This window comes from Pelodiscus sinensis, chromosome 24, assembly GCF_052426305.1.
Source record: "Pelodiscus sinensis isolate ZL-2025 chromosome 24, ASM5242630v1, whole genome shotgun sequence".
In the NCBI taxonomy this organism is placed as follows: Eukaryota; Metazoa; Chordata; order Testudines; family Trionychidae; genus Pelodiscus; species Pelodiscus sinensis.
The window spans coordinates 23182296-23199566 of record NC_143075.1 but is presented as its reverse complement, the minus strand read 5'-3'; the positions used below and the strand labels follow the sequence as shown (position 1 = coordinate 23199566).

At 54.4% G+C, this 17271-nt stretch overlaps 1 protein-coding gene across 1 annotated transcript in view; it reads left to right on the top strand.

The window, feature by feature from the left end:
• The window catches only part of CLDN19 (claudin 19), a 55108-nt gene extending 44392 nt beyond the window's left edge, over positions 1-10716 (top strand). The window contains exons 5-7 of the mRNA XM_089773058.1: positions 583-747; positions 5503-5694; positions 8907-10716. Coding sequence (XP_089629184.1) covers positions 583-747; positions 5503-5694; positions 8907-8998 — 449 coding nt within the window. The 3' untranslated portion in view covers positions 8999-10716. The remainder of the gene's footprint in view (positions 1-582; positions 748-5502; positions 5695-8906) is intronic.
• The last annotated feature ends 6555 nt before the right edge of the window (positions 10717-17271 follow it).

Sequence of the window (17271 nt, the reverse complement as noted above, 5' to 3'; positions counted from 1 at the left end):
CTCTGTTCTTTCGGGGGGGTTTTCCAAACAAAAGCGATTGCAGTGGGGATGTAAGGTTTTTGGGGGAAAACGGCCGTTTTTCCAAACAAACTCTGCAGAGTAGACATACCCAATGGCGAAATCCTTGCAGCAGCGAGGAGGCTGATGCTAGCAGCATGAGACCCAGCTATGGATCACGCTGTGACCTCTCTTTATATGTATTGTTCATAGTACTGAGTAGGGGGCCCCGGCACGGCCCAGGGTGGTCGGCACCGTGCCAATCTGAATCAGAGCTCCGGAGCTAAGTATCAGACTCTAGGGGGACTCAGCAAGGAAAGGAGGAGATGCTAATGGGCAGCATGCTAAGCAGTGGCCTCTCTTGTGGGACTGCCGCCCTCTCCAGCAGGGGCTCCCCTGTTCCTGCATGAGCTGAAGAGCCGCAGCTCTGCCGCTGGGGTGTGACAGGCTTGTGCCCTTGGCTCGGACCCGAGGGGGCCGGTGGGTTCCAGCAGCCCAGGAATTCCCAGTCGAGCAGGGCAGACGGGCTCTGGAGCCCAGGCCTCGCTGATCTGTCCAGTTTTTTTGCTTTGGTTGCTCTTTCAGTGAAGATCGTGGTGACCCGAGCCCTGCTGATCGCAGCTGACATTCTGGCCGGCTCCGCCTTGGTCACGCTGCTGCTGGGTCTGGACTGCATCAAGTTCCTCAAGGACGCACCCCGGACCAAGCTGCAGATGTGCTATGCGGGCGGCTTCACGCTGGGCCTTGGCAGTAAGTGAACCGCAGCCCCCACCGCCCGCCTGGGCTGTGACAAAGCGGGGGTGACTGGCCTCTGAGGCCACTGACCTCGGGCGTGGGGCTGGCGGAGCGCCATTGGGGCTGCGGAGCTGGGCAGCTAGAAGAGTGCTGAGCAGGAAGGGGTCAGGCCAGGAGGGGGGGATATGGGGTGTGGCGTGGGCTATCTGAAGGGAGTAAGACGTTGAGCAGATGGCTGTAGGGCATTGGCGCTCTGCCTTCCCAGACCCAGGCCCCCTTTCAAGCGCCTGATTTGTCTCGTGTACCCCCACGCTACACCTCCCTTCACAGCTACTGGCTTTCAAAGTCAGACATAACCCTGCAGCAGCGTCACCGCACATTGCTACTGAGACGAGGCCGACTCCCCTTTTCAATATCTAAGCACGGCATTAACCAGCTGCGATCGAAATAGGGTACTTACATGTCAGGGGGAAGTGTACGTATGTAGCCAGCCACCGAGCGGAAGTGGGAGCGGGTCACTGTCCCATGGAGCGGCACTTAGCCCACGAACAGCGACCGATAAGAACGAGGGAACTCCACAGCCTCCGCTGAGAAGCAGCTGGCTTTGTAGCTCGAGCTGTAGGGGTGCCTACAGTAAGCTCCAGAGGTAACAGGTTTGATTTCACCTGCCGGCGGCACAGGCACCTGGTATGTTAGGCAGGGGAAGGCTCTGCCTTCCCAAATGACCAGGCATGGCCCTGCCCATGCTCTGCCCCAGGCAGTCTAGGGACAAAATGTGGCTGTGGTTGTGGCTGGGCCAGGCCAGGGGGGGTGGGGAGGGGTGTGCTGCCCTGCCCCTGCGGGGGAGAAGTGGTGCCTCATAAGGAGGGGTGGGGCTGGCGGGTTGCCTCTCCCAGCCAGGCCTCCACCCACCCATAGCAGGCGGTTACACCTAAAACAGTCTGAACAATGCTTGCTGGAAAGTGCTTTGTAGGTGTCCTGCTGTAAAACCAGGCCCATCTCTCTGGCTGATGTCAGCACCCCATTAGGGTGATGCAGTAAAACCACCTCCCTGCAGGGCTCAAAGCCAAGCTCAGGGGCATGCAGGGTAGACATGGCAGGACCCATGAGACCCCAACCGGTATCCATCAGTGTCCCTTTCCCTGCGCCAGTGACCGCTCTGCTCAGTTTGAAACACCCCTGCCCCTGCCCACGGGTCGTGGAGACCAGAAGCTGCCTCTACCTCTATCTCTGTTACATGCAGCTGCCCAGCCAAGCTGGCGGGCTCAGCTCCACACAGGCAGGAAAGTGCTCAGGGCGCTGCTGCTGCCTAGAGCCAAAGGAATTGAACCTCCTGAGCCTCTGGGAGAAGAGGTTCTGCAAGCGCAGCCCCAGGAACCTGGACACTGTGAGCAGCCAGGGCGAGCCGGGGCCGGGACCGCAGCAGAGCTGGGGGAGAGCGAAGGTGTTTTCCCTGTGTGCCACCAGGCCAGGGAGAACAGCTCAGGCCTGGGGCTGCCGTGCACACCTGCCCCTTTGCCCTGCGTGGAGAGGCCCCCTCCAGAAGCCCCGTCTGCTCTGGATCCCTCAGACAAGAGATTCCTGCCATGACCAGCGAGGAGGAGGAGGAAGAGGAAGAGGAGGGACCCGGCAGGGCTCTCAGCCACGCTTCCCGTCTCCAGCTGGTCCCAGCAGTGAGCAGACGGGACTTGTCTGCAAGGGCATCTCCCCCGTGTTCGCAGTCGCCCGTCCCCGTGTTAACGAGGCAGAGGCAGTGAGGTGCTGCTGGTTCACTCCTCGGAGAAGAGCGAGAGCTACAGCCCCTCTCAGATTCGGGAGGGGTGGGGAGAACCCGGAGCACCTTGCGCATGTGCCTAGGGCTCCCTTTGCTCCGGCTGAGAGGCTCTGCCCTGCCGTCCTCCCGCTAAGGTTTCTAAGGAGGGTGCTTTATTTCCTCCTCCCTGGCAGGACAGGTCCCCACACCGCTCGGTCAGCAGTTCAGCTGGCATCGCTGCAGCAAGCAGGCTAGTGCCAGCCAAGCCCGGCAGCTTTGGGACGCCAGCAGTGACCCTGTCCTCTGTGCCTTTGTGACCCTCTGGAGTTAGACACTGGCTGCTACCACTGTCTGGCAAACCTAGAGCCAGTGGCCTGTGTCATTGCCTGTGCCCATGGTGCAGGGACTGAAACGCCATTGCTCCTTCCCTGCCTCCTTGCTGGCAGGCCGCACCCCCCGCCGCTGGGGCCGGGCAGCGGGCTGTGCCAGGGTCTGCAAAACTGACATGTCGATTCACAGGTCTGATTAGCAGCGTTTGTGGGAATAAGCCAGGGGAGCTTTGAAACCTCCCGTTCCCGTTCCCTTGTAATGTTAAATCTGGAGCGGGGAACCTAAGGCCTGGGAGTTGGATACAGCCCCTGCCTTGCCTGGGTCAGGCCCCCAAGGCTCAGGGCTCCCCTCCCAAAATTGGGGAGCTGGCACTGGCGCTCCAGCCTCTTCCCACCCCTGTCACCCTGCCGAGCTGGAAGACACAAAATCTACTAGCCTGGGCCCCGTAGGCTTTAGTGCGCGAGGGGAATGTCTCCTTCTCAGTCAGGGGCCACGGCAGTAGGGATTCGGGGGTTCTCTTGCTTCTCACTTGTGTGAGGCCCCCAACTGATTTTTCGGTGGGTCAGTGGCCCCCAAGCCCGAAAAGGTTCCCGGCCCTGCTTTAAACCCAACGGTGCGTCTCTCGGTTTCTACCAGTCGCTTCCAGCATGGTGGCCAGGAGGGGCGCCCCCTCTGCTCACCGAATGTTGACTCTGAGGAGGAGCAGGAAGAGGAGGCCCAAGAGGGACATGTTCTGCAAGACCCTTCAAGCCAGTGCTGCAAGGGACCGTGGACAGAGGCTTGGCGTGCCAGTGGGACTGCCAGAATGGGAGAAGGAGAGAGCATAGGAATGAGGCCCTGGGGTCCCAGCAGAGCAAAGAAGGGGAATTGCACTGGGGCATGAAGGGTCTTATCAGGCATCAAGTCCAAAAGCTGCAGCCCCCAGTTGGTCTACAGACCCCCACGCCCTGGATTCTCCAGCCTTTGCGTTCTCCAGAGAAAACCACGATAATTCCTCTGTACCCCCAGCATCCCACATGGCCGTGTGTTCTCACTCCTGGCTCTTCACACTGGGGGCCAGTGAGGAAACCCACCGCTGCACACACACGGACCTGCGGGCACCACGACCGGGGATGTGAAGCCACAGCAAACTGCATCTGTGTGTCAAATGGAAATCCTGGTTTACTTCCACTCTCATTGTAAATTGTCACCCCGTTCTGAGGGGTGAGAAATGTGCAGAATGGTGCACGTGGATTTTCAGCACAGCTTATTTCCACCCAATAAAGTTCTCGTGTTAGATAATCAAGTGGTCTTTTTAGCTGACCGCAAACGCAGTAGGACACAGGGTGCGATCCAAGCGCGCAAGGTGCAGAGAGGCACGCTTAGCGCCACACGAGTCCTGGCTTCAGGAAGACACCCAGTCCCACGGATAAATATATAGCAAGAGCTACTCCCTTCTGAGTGGTACCAAATGCGCCCGGCCAGAGAAGGCGCCAGCACAGAACATACAGTGGCTGACCACGGAAGTGCTCCCTCAAGCACATAGCTCCATGGTAATAATAGCTTACAGGTAAAGCCTGGTGTCTGGCTGGCTCAAAGTCAGCAAAAAGCCACTTTGTCACTGCCCCCAATCTGGGGACAGCTCCTCCCCCAGCCTCCCCCCCCCCCCATTTACCTCACAGATGTCCTGCAGGACGCAGCAGGCAGCTCTGCCCAGTGGGATATTTTTCTCACTGGGATCCAACACACTGCCAGGGGCTCCTCAGTCCACCAAGCGAACATTCACCTGCCACTCTGCACCTGCTGGGCTGGGAGCTGCCTCTGTCCTTGATGCTGTGACGCTGGAGCAAGGGTCCCCAGAGCCACTCCTGGCCTATGGCAGGTATTGCCCATCTGCAATCAGGAAGGACTCCCCCTGCTGGCAGCTTTGCAAAGAGCCCTTGTGTTTTAGAGATGCAGGTGCACGTCCCTCTCCTGACCAGCCGACCCTGGTAACTGTGAAGCATCCCCATTGAGCCACCAGTAGTTGCCTAAGCGCGGCAATGTAGCCCTTTCTAGGGCTGTTCCCCGGGGCAAGGCGGGCTGGGGCTGAAAAACAGACATGTGCGGTGTCGCTCCACCCTCCACAGCTGCTCCTCCCTCCACTGTGGCCTGCACAGTGTAATAGGGAGCTAGGCATTTAGGGGGAGGAGGAAATGGGGGGAGCTGGAGAGAGAGGCAGTGAGGGGTCGCTTGAGATGCGGAAAGAGGCTGCGGGGTGCAGGCAGAGCCGGGGCCGAGAGGCAGAGGGTGAGGAGTAGGAGGCTGGGAGGGAAACATGCGGGACAATAAACTGATGGGCAGGTGGGAGAAGGAGCCTGCCGGGAGCGTGGAGGGGAAATGTGAGCAGGGGTGATGCTGGGTGCCGCAAAGGAGACGGGGGAGGGGATGAAAAGGACAATCGTGGGAGAGGCAGAGGGTGAGGGAGAGGAAGCCAGTTCCCTCGCCCCAGAGGTGCAGGGAGATTTTACTGCTCTCACCCCCCCAACACTGAATCTTTTTAAAAAAATCTCCTGGCTTTTGGAGTGTGGTTCAGGATGTTTGAAGCCTCGGGATTGGCAGCTCTGGCCATGCTGGCCTGGCCCGGCCCCGCAAGGAGAGTGGCCGGTGGATGCGCGCCGGGGGCGTTCCGTGCTGCTGTTTCTCAGCTGACTTTGTTCTTTGTCCAGGCGTCCTGGGCATGGTGGGCTCTGTGTGGTACGCGGTGGACGTCTATGTGGAGAGAGCCACTCTGGTGCTACACAACGTATTCCTGGGAATCCACTACAACTTCGGCTGGTCTTGCTGGCTGGGAATGGTTGGTTCAACTGGTTGCTTTCTGGCCTCCGTCATGCTGACCTGCTGCCTGTATCTCTTCACAGGTCAGTCGTGGCAACAGCAGCCTCCCAGCGACACGCCCATTACAGATTTGCAAACTCGCCAGTCACTTCAGAAACGTAGTGACGCACAGTTTGAATGTTTTGAGCCGGATTCAGGAGGAAACAACAACTGGGGAGTCTCCCTGATCAGTCGATGCTAACCGTGCTGCTTTGCATGCAGGGTCGAGACCTTTTTGGGGTTAGGGAAAATGGTGGAGTGTAGGTTGGATTTTGCTGCCACGCGCAAGCTAAATCGGACGTAAACTCAGCCTTTTCTCCCAGACCGATGTAGAGTCCCACCTACAGTTCTGGATTTGCCTAAATTAGAACACAGCCATCCCTTTCCTAGGCAAGCCCATGCCTCCGAGAGCACAGACCGTGTTTCTGCTTTAATACAAGCTTATTATTATTTAGTATCTTTCGGCAGGGAAATAAATTAGAGGGCGAAGCTCAGAAACATCAGGGCTGTGTCTACACTGGGCCACTTTTTCCGGAAAAGCAAGCAGCCAGTGTAGACAGCTGGCCACTTTTTCTGGAAAAGTGACTGCTTTTCTGGAATAAGTGGCCAGCTGTCTACACTGGCCGCTTGCTTTTCCGGAAAAGCACTGAAGATCTACTGTAAAATTGTCAGTGTTTTTCCAGAAAAACTATGCTGCTCCCGTTTGGGCAAAAGTCCTTTTCCGGAAAAACTGTTCCGGAAAAGGGCCAGTGTAGACAGCCCAGTAGTCTTTTCCGCAAAAAAGCCCCGATTGCGAAAATGACGATCGGGGCTTTTTTGCAGAAAAGCGCGTCTACATTGGCCACAGACGCTTTTCCAGAAAAAGTGCTTCCCGTTGGGAAGTCGGGTTTGGAGGCATGCACCTCAACGCAGGCTCCGTAATGCCTTCCCCCCCACCCTTGGGTCAAGCAGTGAAAGGACAAGCAGGCTAGACGGGCCGAGCTGCTGACTACTGAGCAGAAGCCTTCATGTGGGCTCACAGAATTATAGAATCCCAGGGCGGGCAGAGACTTCAGGAATCATCAAGTCCAGCCCCCTGCCCACAGCAGGACCAACCCAACTAAACCATCCCAGATGGGCTTTGTCAAGCGGGGACTTAACTACCTCTAGGGATGGAGATTCCACCCCCTCCCTAGGGAACCCAGCCCAGGGCTTCATCACCCTCCTAGTGAAATAGTTTTTCCTAATCTCCAACCTAGACCTGCCCCACTGCAACTTGAGACCATTGCTCCTTGTTCTGCCACCTGCCCCCACTGAGAACAGCCTCTCTCCATCCTCCTTGGACCCCCCTTCAGGGAGCTGAAGGCTGCTATCAAATCCCCCCTCACTCTACTCTTTTGTAGACTAAATAAGCCCAAATTCTCAGCCTCTCCTTGTAAGTCATGTGCTCCAGCCCCCTCATCATTTTGGTTGCCCTCCGCTGGACCCTCTCCAGTGCGTCCACATCCTTTCTGTACTAGGGGGCTCAGAATTAGAGGCAATACTCCAGCTGAGGCCTCACCAGAGCCGAATAAAGTGGAATAATCACTTCTCTAGATCTGCTGGAAAGGCTCCTCCTACTGCACCCCAATGTGCTGTCAGACTTCTTGGCTACAAGGGCGCCCTGTTGACTCATATCCAGTGTCTCATCCATGGTCATCCCCCGGTCTTTTTCTGCTGAACTGCTACCTAGCCAGTTGGTCTCCAGCCTGTGACAATGCTTGGGATTCTTCCGTCCTTGAACCTCATCAGATTCCTTTTGCCCAATCCTCCAATTTGTCTAAGTCACTCTGGACCCTATCCCTGCCTACCTACCTCTCCCCCTAGCTTAGTGTCATCCACAAACTTGCTGATGGTGCAACCCATCCCCTCCTCCAGGTCATTAATGAAGCTGTTGAACAAACCCAACCCCAGGACTGAACCCTTGGACATTCTGCTAGATACCAGTTGCCAACCAGACAGTGAGCTGTTGCTCACTACCCACTGAGCCCACCGTTCTAGCCTGTTTTCTATCCACTTTACTATCCATTCATCCAGGTCATATTTGTTTTAACTAAATCTCCACTTGGGCCCCTACATGCAACTGAAATACCCCCTAGGCTCCTAAATAGCTCTATGAATCTGGGTCCTAGGGTATTTAAACATCTAACTAACTAAATCAATGGGAGTTAGGCACCTAAATGTCCAGAGAGAGAGTCCAGTGGAAGGCAACTAAAATGATCAGGGGGTTGGAATGGGTCCCATATGAAGAGAGGTTAAAACGACTGGGACTTTCCAGCTTAGAAAAGAGGAGACTGAAGGGGAATATGATAGAGGTCTATAACATCATGAGTGGTGTGGAGAGGGCTAATAAAGAAAAGTTATTTCTTAGTTCCCATAATAGAAGAACTAGAGGACACCAAATGAAGTTAATGGGTAGCAGGTTTAAAACTAATAAAAGAAAGTTCTTCTTCACACAGTGTGTAGTCAACATGTGGATCTCCTTGCCAGAGGAGGCTGTGAAGGCTAGGACTATAACAGAGTTTAAAGAGAAGCTAGATAATTTCCTGGAGGTGAGGTCCGTAAAAGGCTATTAGCCAGGGGATAGAAATGGTGTCCTTGGCCTCTGTTTGTCAACAGCTGGGGGGGGATGGCAGGAGACAAATCACTTGATCATTGTCTTCGGTCCGCCCTCTCTGGGGCACCTGGTGCTGGCCACTGTCGGCAGACAGGCTACTGGGCTAGATGGACCTTTGGTCTGACCCAGTACGGCCGTTCTTATGTAAGTTGCAGTGGGGGAGCTCTAGGTTGGATATTAGGAAAACCTAGAGAGGTGGTGAGGCACTGGGGTGGGTTCCCTGGGGAGGTGGTGGACCCTAAGCCCCAGCTGGACAAAGCCCTGTCTGGGCTGATTGCGTTGGTGTTGGTCCTGCTTGGGGCAGGGGCTTGAACTTGATGATTCTTGAGGTCTCTGCTAATCCTAATGGTCTATGATTCTATGAGTAGATCTAGGGCAGGCACAGCCCCTCCAGCTGGACTTTACACTCCAGGTTGGACGTGTCACTGGAGTCTAAGTGAACGCTGAGTTCTTCACGGCGCATTTCTCACTCTGTGTCTGTGCAGCGCCTGTCACAAGGACCTGACCTCCACTGGGGCCTTTAGGAGCTGCTGGCATGTAAATAAGAATGAATCCTTTGACTTGGTTCTGCTCTAGGTTATAATCTCTCTCAAATTATTTTAAATCTTTTCTCTTTGTCAGATGCTAGACCCCGCAGGAGATCTCAAAGATCCAACTACCCCTCTAGGAGAACTGCCACCGGGCGGATGTATGTGATAAACTCCCGTGTGTAATTCAATAGTCGTGCCTCCAAGGATACCTGCCTTTGGTCCCTCTCTGTGTCTGCTGCTTCCCCAAAGCAACCAACGCATCTGAGATTGCGGGGCCGAGGCCGGCTCTTCTATGCAGCATCACTCCTTTTCTCTGGGTTTCTCTGGGAAGGCATCGTATTAGAATCCAGCTTGCGACAGAGATGTAGATGATTTCGCTGGGGCTGGTCCTGCTTTGAGCAGGGGGCTGGACTAGACGTGTTCCGGAGGTCTCTGCCAGCCCTGATCTTCGGTGATTCTGATTCTAGTTGTCTTTGACCTTAAGCAATTCTCTCACTCCATTTTCCTGGGCCTGGCTGTGTTTTCAGGGGAATTAATGGGCGTTGCTGTAGTGGTCTGCAGCATGGCGGTGCTGCACACAGAGCCCGGCGTCATGCGTGCAAGCTATGAGCATGTGCTGGAGAAGGTGTGTCAGCATGATGATAGACATTCCGGGCCGGCGCCTGCTTAATAACGATCCATCCAGAGGGGCATCAGTTCGGATTGGGTCTCCTTATTCCATTTTGCACCAGTCCAGCAGGAAAAGCTCGTTTGCCCGCTCGTGAGAAGGGGCCTGCCCTGAGTCTGAGCTCCCCCGCGTTGAGAGCAGTGGCGACTGTTCAGAATCAGGTCCCAAGCGTGCCAGTTGCTGCAGGCAGACCAGGCACCCAGTGCAGACTCGAAGGGGCGCTGGGTAGTGAAGTGCTTGGGGAATCCCAACGGATAATGGACGTGGGCTCCGTTCCCCCAGCCACAGACAGACCTGCGAAGAGGAAAGGGCACAAGTGCTGAGGGGGCTGGCGTTGGAAGCTTCCACACCCTCCAGAGTTGCTCCCATCCCCGGCGTTCCCCTGACCGCCTCCTGCATGGCCCAGGCCTGCTCCCGAACCATGAACCATTCCCCTCGGGATGCTGAATACTGGCAGTGGCCAGCCTCTCAGCTGGTGGCCAGGCACACTTGTACCCTGAGAGTGAGGCAGAGTCTCTGCTTTATCCCTTCAGCTTCCATCCTTCCCAGCCCGTTACCTTCTTCCTGCCACATTCCCACCTTGCCTCTGGCTGGAGACAGCACCACCAACCCTCCCGCAACAGCCTTCCACCTTCTGCCCGTCGGCCCCCTCTCGCCCTCCTCAGTCTCTCTGTGCTAGCAGCCTGCACTCCTTACCGCTGACTCCTGTGACCTCTCAGTTTCTCTGCCTCGCTGCCGCCCCACCCTCCCCCGGTTCTGGCTCAGGGCAGCCGGCTGACTTTCAAGTAAAGACGCAGCCGTGAAGACACCAGATGGAACTCAGGCCTCCAAGCTGCCCATGTCCATGATCGCTGAGCGGATTCTGACTTCAGCAAAATTGATTCTCGCCTCCTGAGCCTGTAGCGAATGAACAATAGGGCTCTTTAGCTTCTGTAGGAATTTTCGAAATAAACGTGGCGTTAAGGTGGTCTCTCCAGACCCAGGCACTTGTCTTTTTCTTAAAGGACAGAGATCTCAGTATGGCTTTTAGTGTTGTACATGTAGGCTGGGATTTCCCAAGTGGCCTAAGGGGGTTAGGCACATAGGCCCAGCTCCTCAAAGATCTAAATACCTTTGATTTAGAAAGCCTTTGACTAGGTCCCTCACCAAAGGCTCTTACATAAATTAAGTTGTCATGGGATAAGAGGGAAGAGCCTTTCATGGACTGAGAACTGGTTAAAAGACAGGAAACAACAGGTAGGAATAAATGGTAAATGTTCAGAATGGAGGGGGTGGTGTTTCCCAAGGGTCAGTCCTAGGACCAATCCTGTTCAACTTATTCATAAATGATCTGGAGAAAGGGCTAAACAGTGAGGTGGCAAAGTTTGCAGATGACACTAAACTGCTCAAGATAGTTAAGACCAAAGCAGACTGCGAAGAACTTCAAAAAGATCTCACCGAACTAAGTGACTGGGCAACAAAATGGCAAATGCAATTTAATGGGGATAAATGTAAAGTAATGCACATTGGAAAAAATAATCCCGACTATACATATAATATGACGGGGGCTAATTTAGCTACAACTAATCAGGAAAGAGCTCTGAGTCATCGTGGATAGTTCTCTGAAGACATCCACGCAGTGTGCAGTGGCAGTCAAAAAAGAAAACAGGATGTTAGGAATCATTAAAAAAGGGATAGAGAATAAGATGAAGAATACCTTATTGCCCTTATATAAATCCATGGTTCGCTCACATCTGGAATACTGTGTACAGATGTGGTCTCCTCATCTCAAAAAAGATATACTGGCATTAGAAAAGGTTCAGAGAAGGGCAACTAAAATGATTAGGGGTTTGGAACCGGTCCCATATGAGGAGAGATTAAATAGACTGGGACTTTTCAGCTTGAAAAAAAGGAGATTAAGGGGGGGATAGGATAGCGTCTATAAACTCATGAGTAGTGTGGAGAAAGTGAATAAGGATAAGTTATTTACTTGTTCTCATAATATAAGAAGTAGGGGCCAGCAAATGAAACTAATGGGCAGCAAGTTTAAAACAAATAAAAGGAAGTTCTTCTTCACAGAGCACATAGTCAATCTGTGGAACTCCTTGCCTGAGGAGGTTGTGAAGGCTAGGACTATAACAGGGTTTAAAAGAGAACTAGATAAATTCATGGAGGTTAGCCAGGATGGGTAAAGAATGGTGTCCCTGGCCTCTGTTTGGAGCTGGATGGCAGGAGAGAGATCGCTTGATCAGTATCTGTGCGATTGACTCCCTCTGGGGCACCTGGCATTGGCCACTGTCGGCAGACAGGACGCTGGGCTGGATGGACCGTTGGTCGGACCCAGTCTGGCTGTTCTTATGTTCTTAGATAATCTAGGCCCTGGCTCCCATTGAAATGCAATGGGAGTTGAGTACCTGACTGGCTTCTTTGGAGATCCAGCCTGGGTTAATTAATCCATTCCACTATCCCCAAAGGGTCACTCCAGTGCTCTGGGCTCTTATGCAAAACACCCTGAAAACATCTCTTTGGCCAATACCATGCTGACACACACTTCAAATGACCTCAACAGCTCCCACAAAGGCTGCTGTCCGTAGGGATGCTCATGGGAATTTGTGGTACCTGGGTGGATCCCTGTGGATCTCACTCAGAGCCTGCAAAAGTCTGTCTTACAGACGCCAGCAGAGAGGGCAAAAGCCGCCTGTGCCCTCCCCAGCCTATGGGGCCCACGGGGAGGTGTGTAATGCCTGGGCCCACAACCCTTCCTGGCCAGGTCTGTTCTCTCATGCTCACATCCTTCAGCCAAACCCCAGCGTGAATCCAGCATCTCCGCTCACCTCTTTCCTGTCCCTCCTTCCTAGCGTTCAGTGGGGTGATGTGAGTCTCTCCATCCCACTCTCCCAGCCTTTCAAGGCTTTGGTAATCTGGCAAGGGAGTTGCTAACAAACCAGAATTTTGGATTCGGGAGCCCTACGAAGCCTCAGTAGCCCTGCCCCAACCAGCGGCATCTCAGCTCCCCCTTGTCCGCTGGAGAAATACAGTGGTAGCTGCTTTAGGTTTCAGCAGACAGATCCCCTGCATGTCCTGGAGAGCCTCAGTGGCCCGTAGGAGGGAAGACATACCGGGATCTGGGGGAACAGTTTTCTCTTCCCTGAATAACCAGGGCTGAGTCTAGTGCAGCTCAACCAGGGAGGCACCTGAGGCCAATTACGAGCTTGCTGGAAGCTGCAGGCTAATCAGAGCATCTTCAGCCCCTTAAGGCCTGCTGGGGCTTGCCTATAAGGGAGGGCATTTAGCCCAAAATCTGAGAGTGAGAAGGTGCCCTGGGTGCAAGCTGAGGCCTGCGAGTAAGGCAGAGGGCCGTGGAGGAGCAGGACTGACTTGCACAGGGACCAGAGGAACTGTGTTGGGAGGGGTCATTTAGGGAAATGGTCCAGGGTAGAAGCTGCCAAACTGGGAGCAAAAGAAACCCTGTCTGTTGCCGCTGCCTCCCAGTCCCTGGGCCAGAACACGGAGCAGCGGATGGGCCTGGGTTCCCCCCAACCCTCCCACACCACTGCAGTGTCTGCCCCGCGCAGGGAGACTAGGACTATGGAGGGGCTTTCACGCCAAACGATGGACCAGCCTGTGATGAGAAGGGCTCAGCAGGCCATGACCCCTGCCTCCAGTAAAGAGCAAGGGGCTGTGTGGAGGGTCACAGCGAGCCTCTGAGACAAACACTGTCCACCCAAAGTGCAGGCCCCTCAGGACGCGGCTGGAGCGTTGCCACACGCCGTAAGAGCTGCCAGGGTGCTGGTGGAGCTGTGCTCGTTCACTCCAGCTGAGGATAAAGTCAGATCGAGGCTTTCTGACATCACTCACCCCCGCCAGGGGGGCCTCCAGCCTCGTCGCAGGGCTGGAGAATCCAAGACATGGAATGTCCATAAACCTAACCCGTTCTTGGGGGCTCTTGGCCAGAGAGCAGCACAGGGACGTGCCATCTGCAGCTGCCTCCCAGCAAACACAGGCACGTCCAGACAATAGACATGAGTGTGCAAAGCCTTGTTGTTTGCACGGACCACGAGGAAAGAGCTGCTTCTGGTGCTGCATCTGCACAGCATCTGGGAGCTACCAGCACAGGTGCACGCAGCACGTTTTAAGGCCAGATGCAGGGGAGTGAGCGCCAGATCCTTTTGTTTCCTCCATTAAATGTGTTTTGTACTAGGAGCTCTGTATCCCGCCCCGGAGATGCTACCACAGGGTCTAGCTCTGCATCCCGTATTCGTGATGGATGCTGCTTGCTCGCCTGAGCCATCCCACTGGTTTCATACCACTGCTTGCATAAGAAGGGCCACGCGACATCCGGAGGGCTCCAGCACCAGGCCTATAATGATTCGTCGAATCTAAAACCAGAGGGGCTCTGTGGCCATTGTCTCTAGCTTCTTGTCTAACACGGCCCTGAGTTATTTCCTGCATGATCTAGAGCAGCTCTCAGAGGAAAGCATCAGCTCTGGAGTCACAAACTGCCAGGGATGGAGATGAGCACAAGGACTTTCCTCTCTTGCATCGTACAGTCGGGGGTGGGAGTGAGGGGTTTCTGCAGTGCTCTGATCTGGCCTGTCTCTGCTCCCACTGGTGTCAATTCACAGACTCCAGGGCCAGAAGGGATCACTGAGATCCTCTTATCTGACCTCAGAACACTCAGGCTGGAGAACTGCCCCCAACCTCTTCCTAGAGCAGAGCTAGTCCCCTAACACCAGCCTGGATTCAAAGTGGTCTGGGATCAACAATCCACCCCGCCCCTTGGGACCTCGTGCCAATGGTTAATGGCCTCCTGTTACAAGTCACACCTTAGGGCAGGCTGAATGTGTCTAGCTTTGACATCGGGCCATTGGATCACATTCTAACTTGCTCTGTTAGAACGAAGAGCCCCTTGTCTGTCGTGGCTCGTGACCCAGGATGCCAGCCTGGGGGCAGGCTCTTAAAGGCAGGGCAGACACCCCAGACTGGCAGTGTAGATGTCACCAACCCAGGATCAAATGGAAATGCTCAAAGTGCCACCACGTTCGATCACGAACTCGCAGACACGCCGCCTCTCTTGCTACCCAGGCAAGCTGGATTTAGTGCTAAACACTCACTCACACCAAAGATGACAAAATAGTCAGGTTGCATCCAGTCCCAAGAGACCCGTCACTTACCTCGGATTTATGTGAACCTTAGATCTCCTACCGAAGACAGCACTGATTGGCAATCCAGTAATACACTAACTAAAAGTTTATTAATTAGGGAAAAGAAATATGAAAGTTAGTTACAGCTTAAAGCAGGTGACAAATACACACAAGTGAATTCAGTCTGTGATTTCAAAAGTGACAGAAACGTAGAAATCTGTCAGCACTGAATGTGGGGATCTCGGTGCATCTGTTTAGGACTCCTTGTCCCGCAGACACCGACACCACAACAGAGATTCAGTTTCTTCTTGTCGGGGATTTTTCTCCCCTTTTCTCCAGAGTCCAGAACCGACAGGACAAGCTCCTACAGAGGTCTCCCCTTCTGGAGGGAAAGTCTCTGTCCTTTGGTGGTGCTACATGGTACATCATTTGCATTCCATGGGCCATTCTTACATGCAAGGTGAGCATGTTCCTTTCATCGCTGATTCTTTTCCCTTTTGGTGAGTTTCACAATTCCAATGTGCAAACTCGCAGCACGGTTACACCGCGGGTTAGACAGGATCCGAGTGAGACCCATCTCTAGGCAGCATCCTACAAGCATTTTATAAAGTCTAAACACTCAGCACGTTCTTATCAACTTCACAGCTAATAGCCATTCTCATCATGCTAAAGTACAGGCCAGGCCAGACTGGTTTCCACCCGTGCATTGGTAAGTGTCCCGGGAAGCCTGGGGCCTGGCATAGAATCCCAGAATCCCAGGGCGGGCAGAGACCTCAGGAGTCATCAAGTCCAGCCCCTTGCTCAAAGCAGGACCAACCCAACTAAACCATCCCAGCCAGGGCTCTGTCAAGCCGGTACTTCAACACCCCTAGGGATGGAGATTCCACCCCCTCCCTAGGGAACCGATCCCGGGGCTTCCCCACCCGCCTAGGGAAAGCGTTTTTCCTAATATCCAACCTAGACCTCCCTACACACTGCAACTTGAGACCATTGCTCCTCGTTCTGTCCCCACTGAGAACAGCCTCTCTTCATCCTCTTTGGAACCTCCCTTCAGGAAGTTGAAGGCTGCTCTCAAATCCCCCCTCACTCTTCTCTTCTGGGGTATGTCTACACTACCCCCCTAGTTCGAACTAGGGGGGTAATGTATGCATACCGAACTTGCTAATGAAGCCCGGGATTTGAATTTCCCGGGCTTCATTAGCATAAAGCCGGCGCCGCCATTTTTAAAAGCCGGCTAGTGCGAACCCCGTGCCGCGCGGCTACACGCAGCACGGACTAGATAGTTCGGATTAGGCTTCCTAATCTGAACTATCTAGTCCATGCCGCGTGTAGCCGCGCGGCACGGGGTTCGCACTAGCCGGCTTTTAAAAATGGCGGCGCCGGCTTTATGCTAATGAAGCCCGGGAAATTCAAATCCCGGGCTTCATTAGCAAGTTCGGTATGCATACATTACCCCCCTAGTTCGAACTAGGGGGGTAGTGTAGACATACCCCTGCAGACTAAATGCCCAGATCCCTCAGCCTCTCCTTGCATGTCAGTTAAGCTAACAATAGAGACTATGCACAACAAAACACTAGGGCACAGTGCCATGGACACGGTGATGTTTCCTAGTTCAAGTCTTTCTCTGCCCTGGGAGCACTGGCACGGTGAGTTTTTCTCCACCTTTCGAACACACGTTGCTCTCATTCCTAAGTGCGCCATCTGTCGGCTGTCCACAGTCTTGCCTAACTAGCGCCTTGTGTTGCTCTCTTCCAGGAAGGAAGAGGGGGTCCAGCACTGTAACAATGTAACTTTGATGGGGGAATATGAAAAAGGGCTGCATGAGCAGAAAACAAAGGGACTGTTGAATGAAGACTTGCTGCCGCCTACTTGGCATGCTCTAATTGCTCTTATCTAAGGCTAATCCGTGCATCGCCGAGATGCTGAGCTCCCCTCGTTCACACACACACTCTCATTTGCACACAGCCCCCCAAGTGAAGAAAAATGAAACCCAGTGTGCAGGCTCTGCCCTCTGTCCCCAGGCTGGTCCTGCTTCTCCTGCCCACGGTGCCCTGCAATGGTCCCACCGCCCTGCCATGCACCGACATCGGGCCTGCCCCCTGCCCCAGGGTGACCTGCAGCCTTACCAGTTTTATAGTTACTGCTCGGCTGTGCTGTGCTGCATTTCCTGCAGTGCCCCCCTGAGGCTGCCGCTGGGCCGGAGTGCAAACCCGTCTCCCTCTGGGGCCAGCATAAGTGGCCCATTGAGGTGCATGTGACTGGGGACCTCACAGCCCTGAGGCACTGCCTGTACAGTGGGGCCGGTCGGAAAAGGGGGCAGGGCACAGTCAGTGTGGACAACAACATTTCCTCTCAGTTTTGCAGAGCATCGTGCAAAGCCAAGGCCTGTGTCTCCAGTGGCTGGCTGGGAGTGAAGTGCTCGGCTCCTGCCTCACAGGTAGGTGCCTTTCCTCTGGGAGGCAGGTGGCAAGGAGACCCGTAGATGTTTCCTCCCCCATCTGGGTGTCTGGCTGCTGGGACAATGGGCCGTAATAAGCAGGATTCCTGTCACACAGGTGCAGACCACGCCGGCTGCAGCCATCCAGTATGAATAGCCCAGTTCATAGGTCACCCCCGGGATGCCAGTGAGCTCTGTGGGGTACAAGGGACTGGCCGTAAGCACCAGG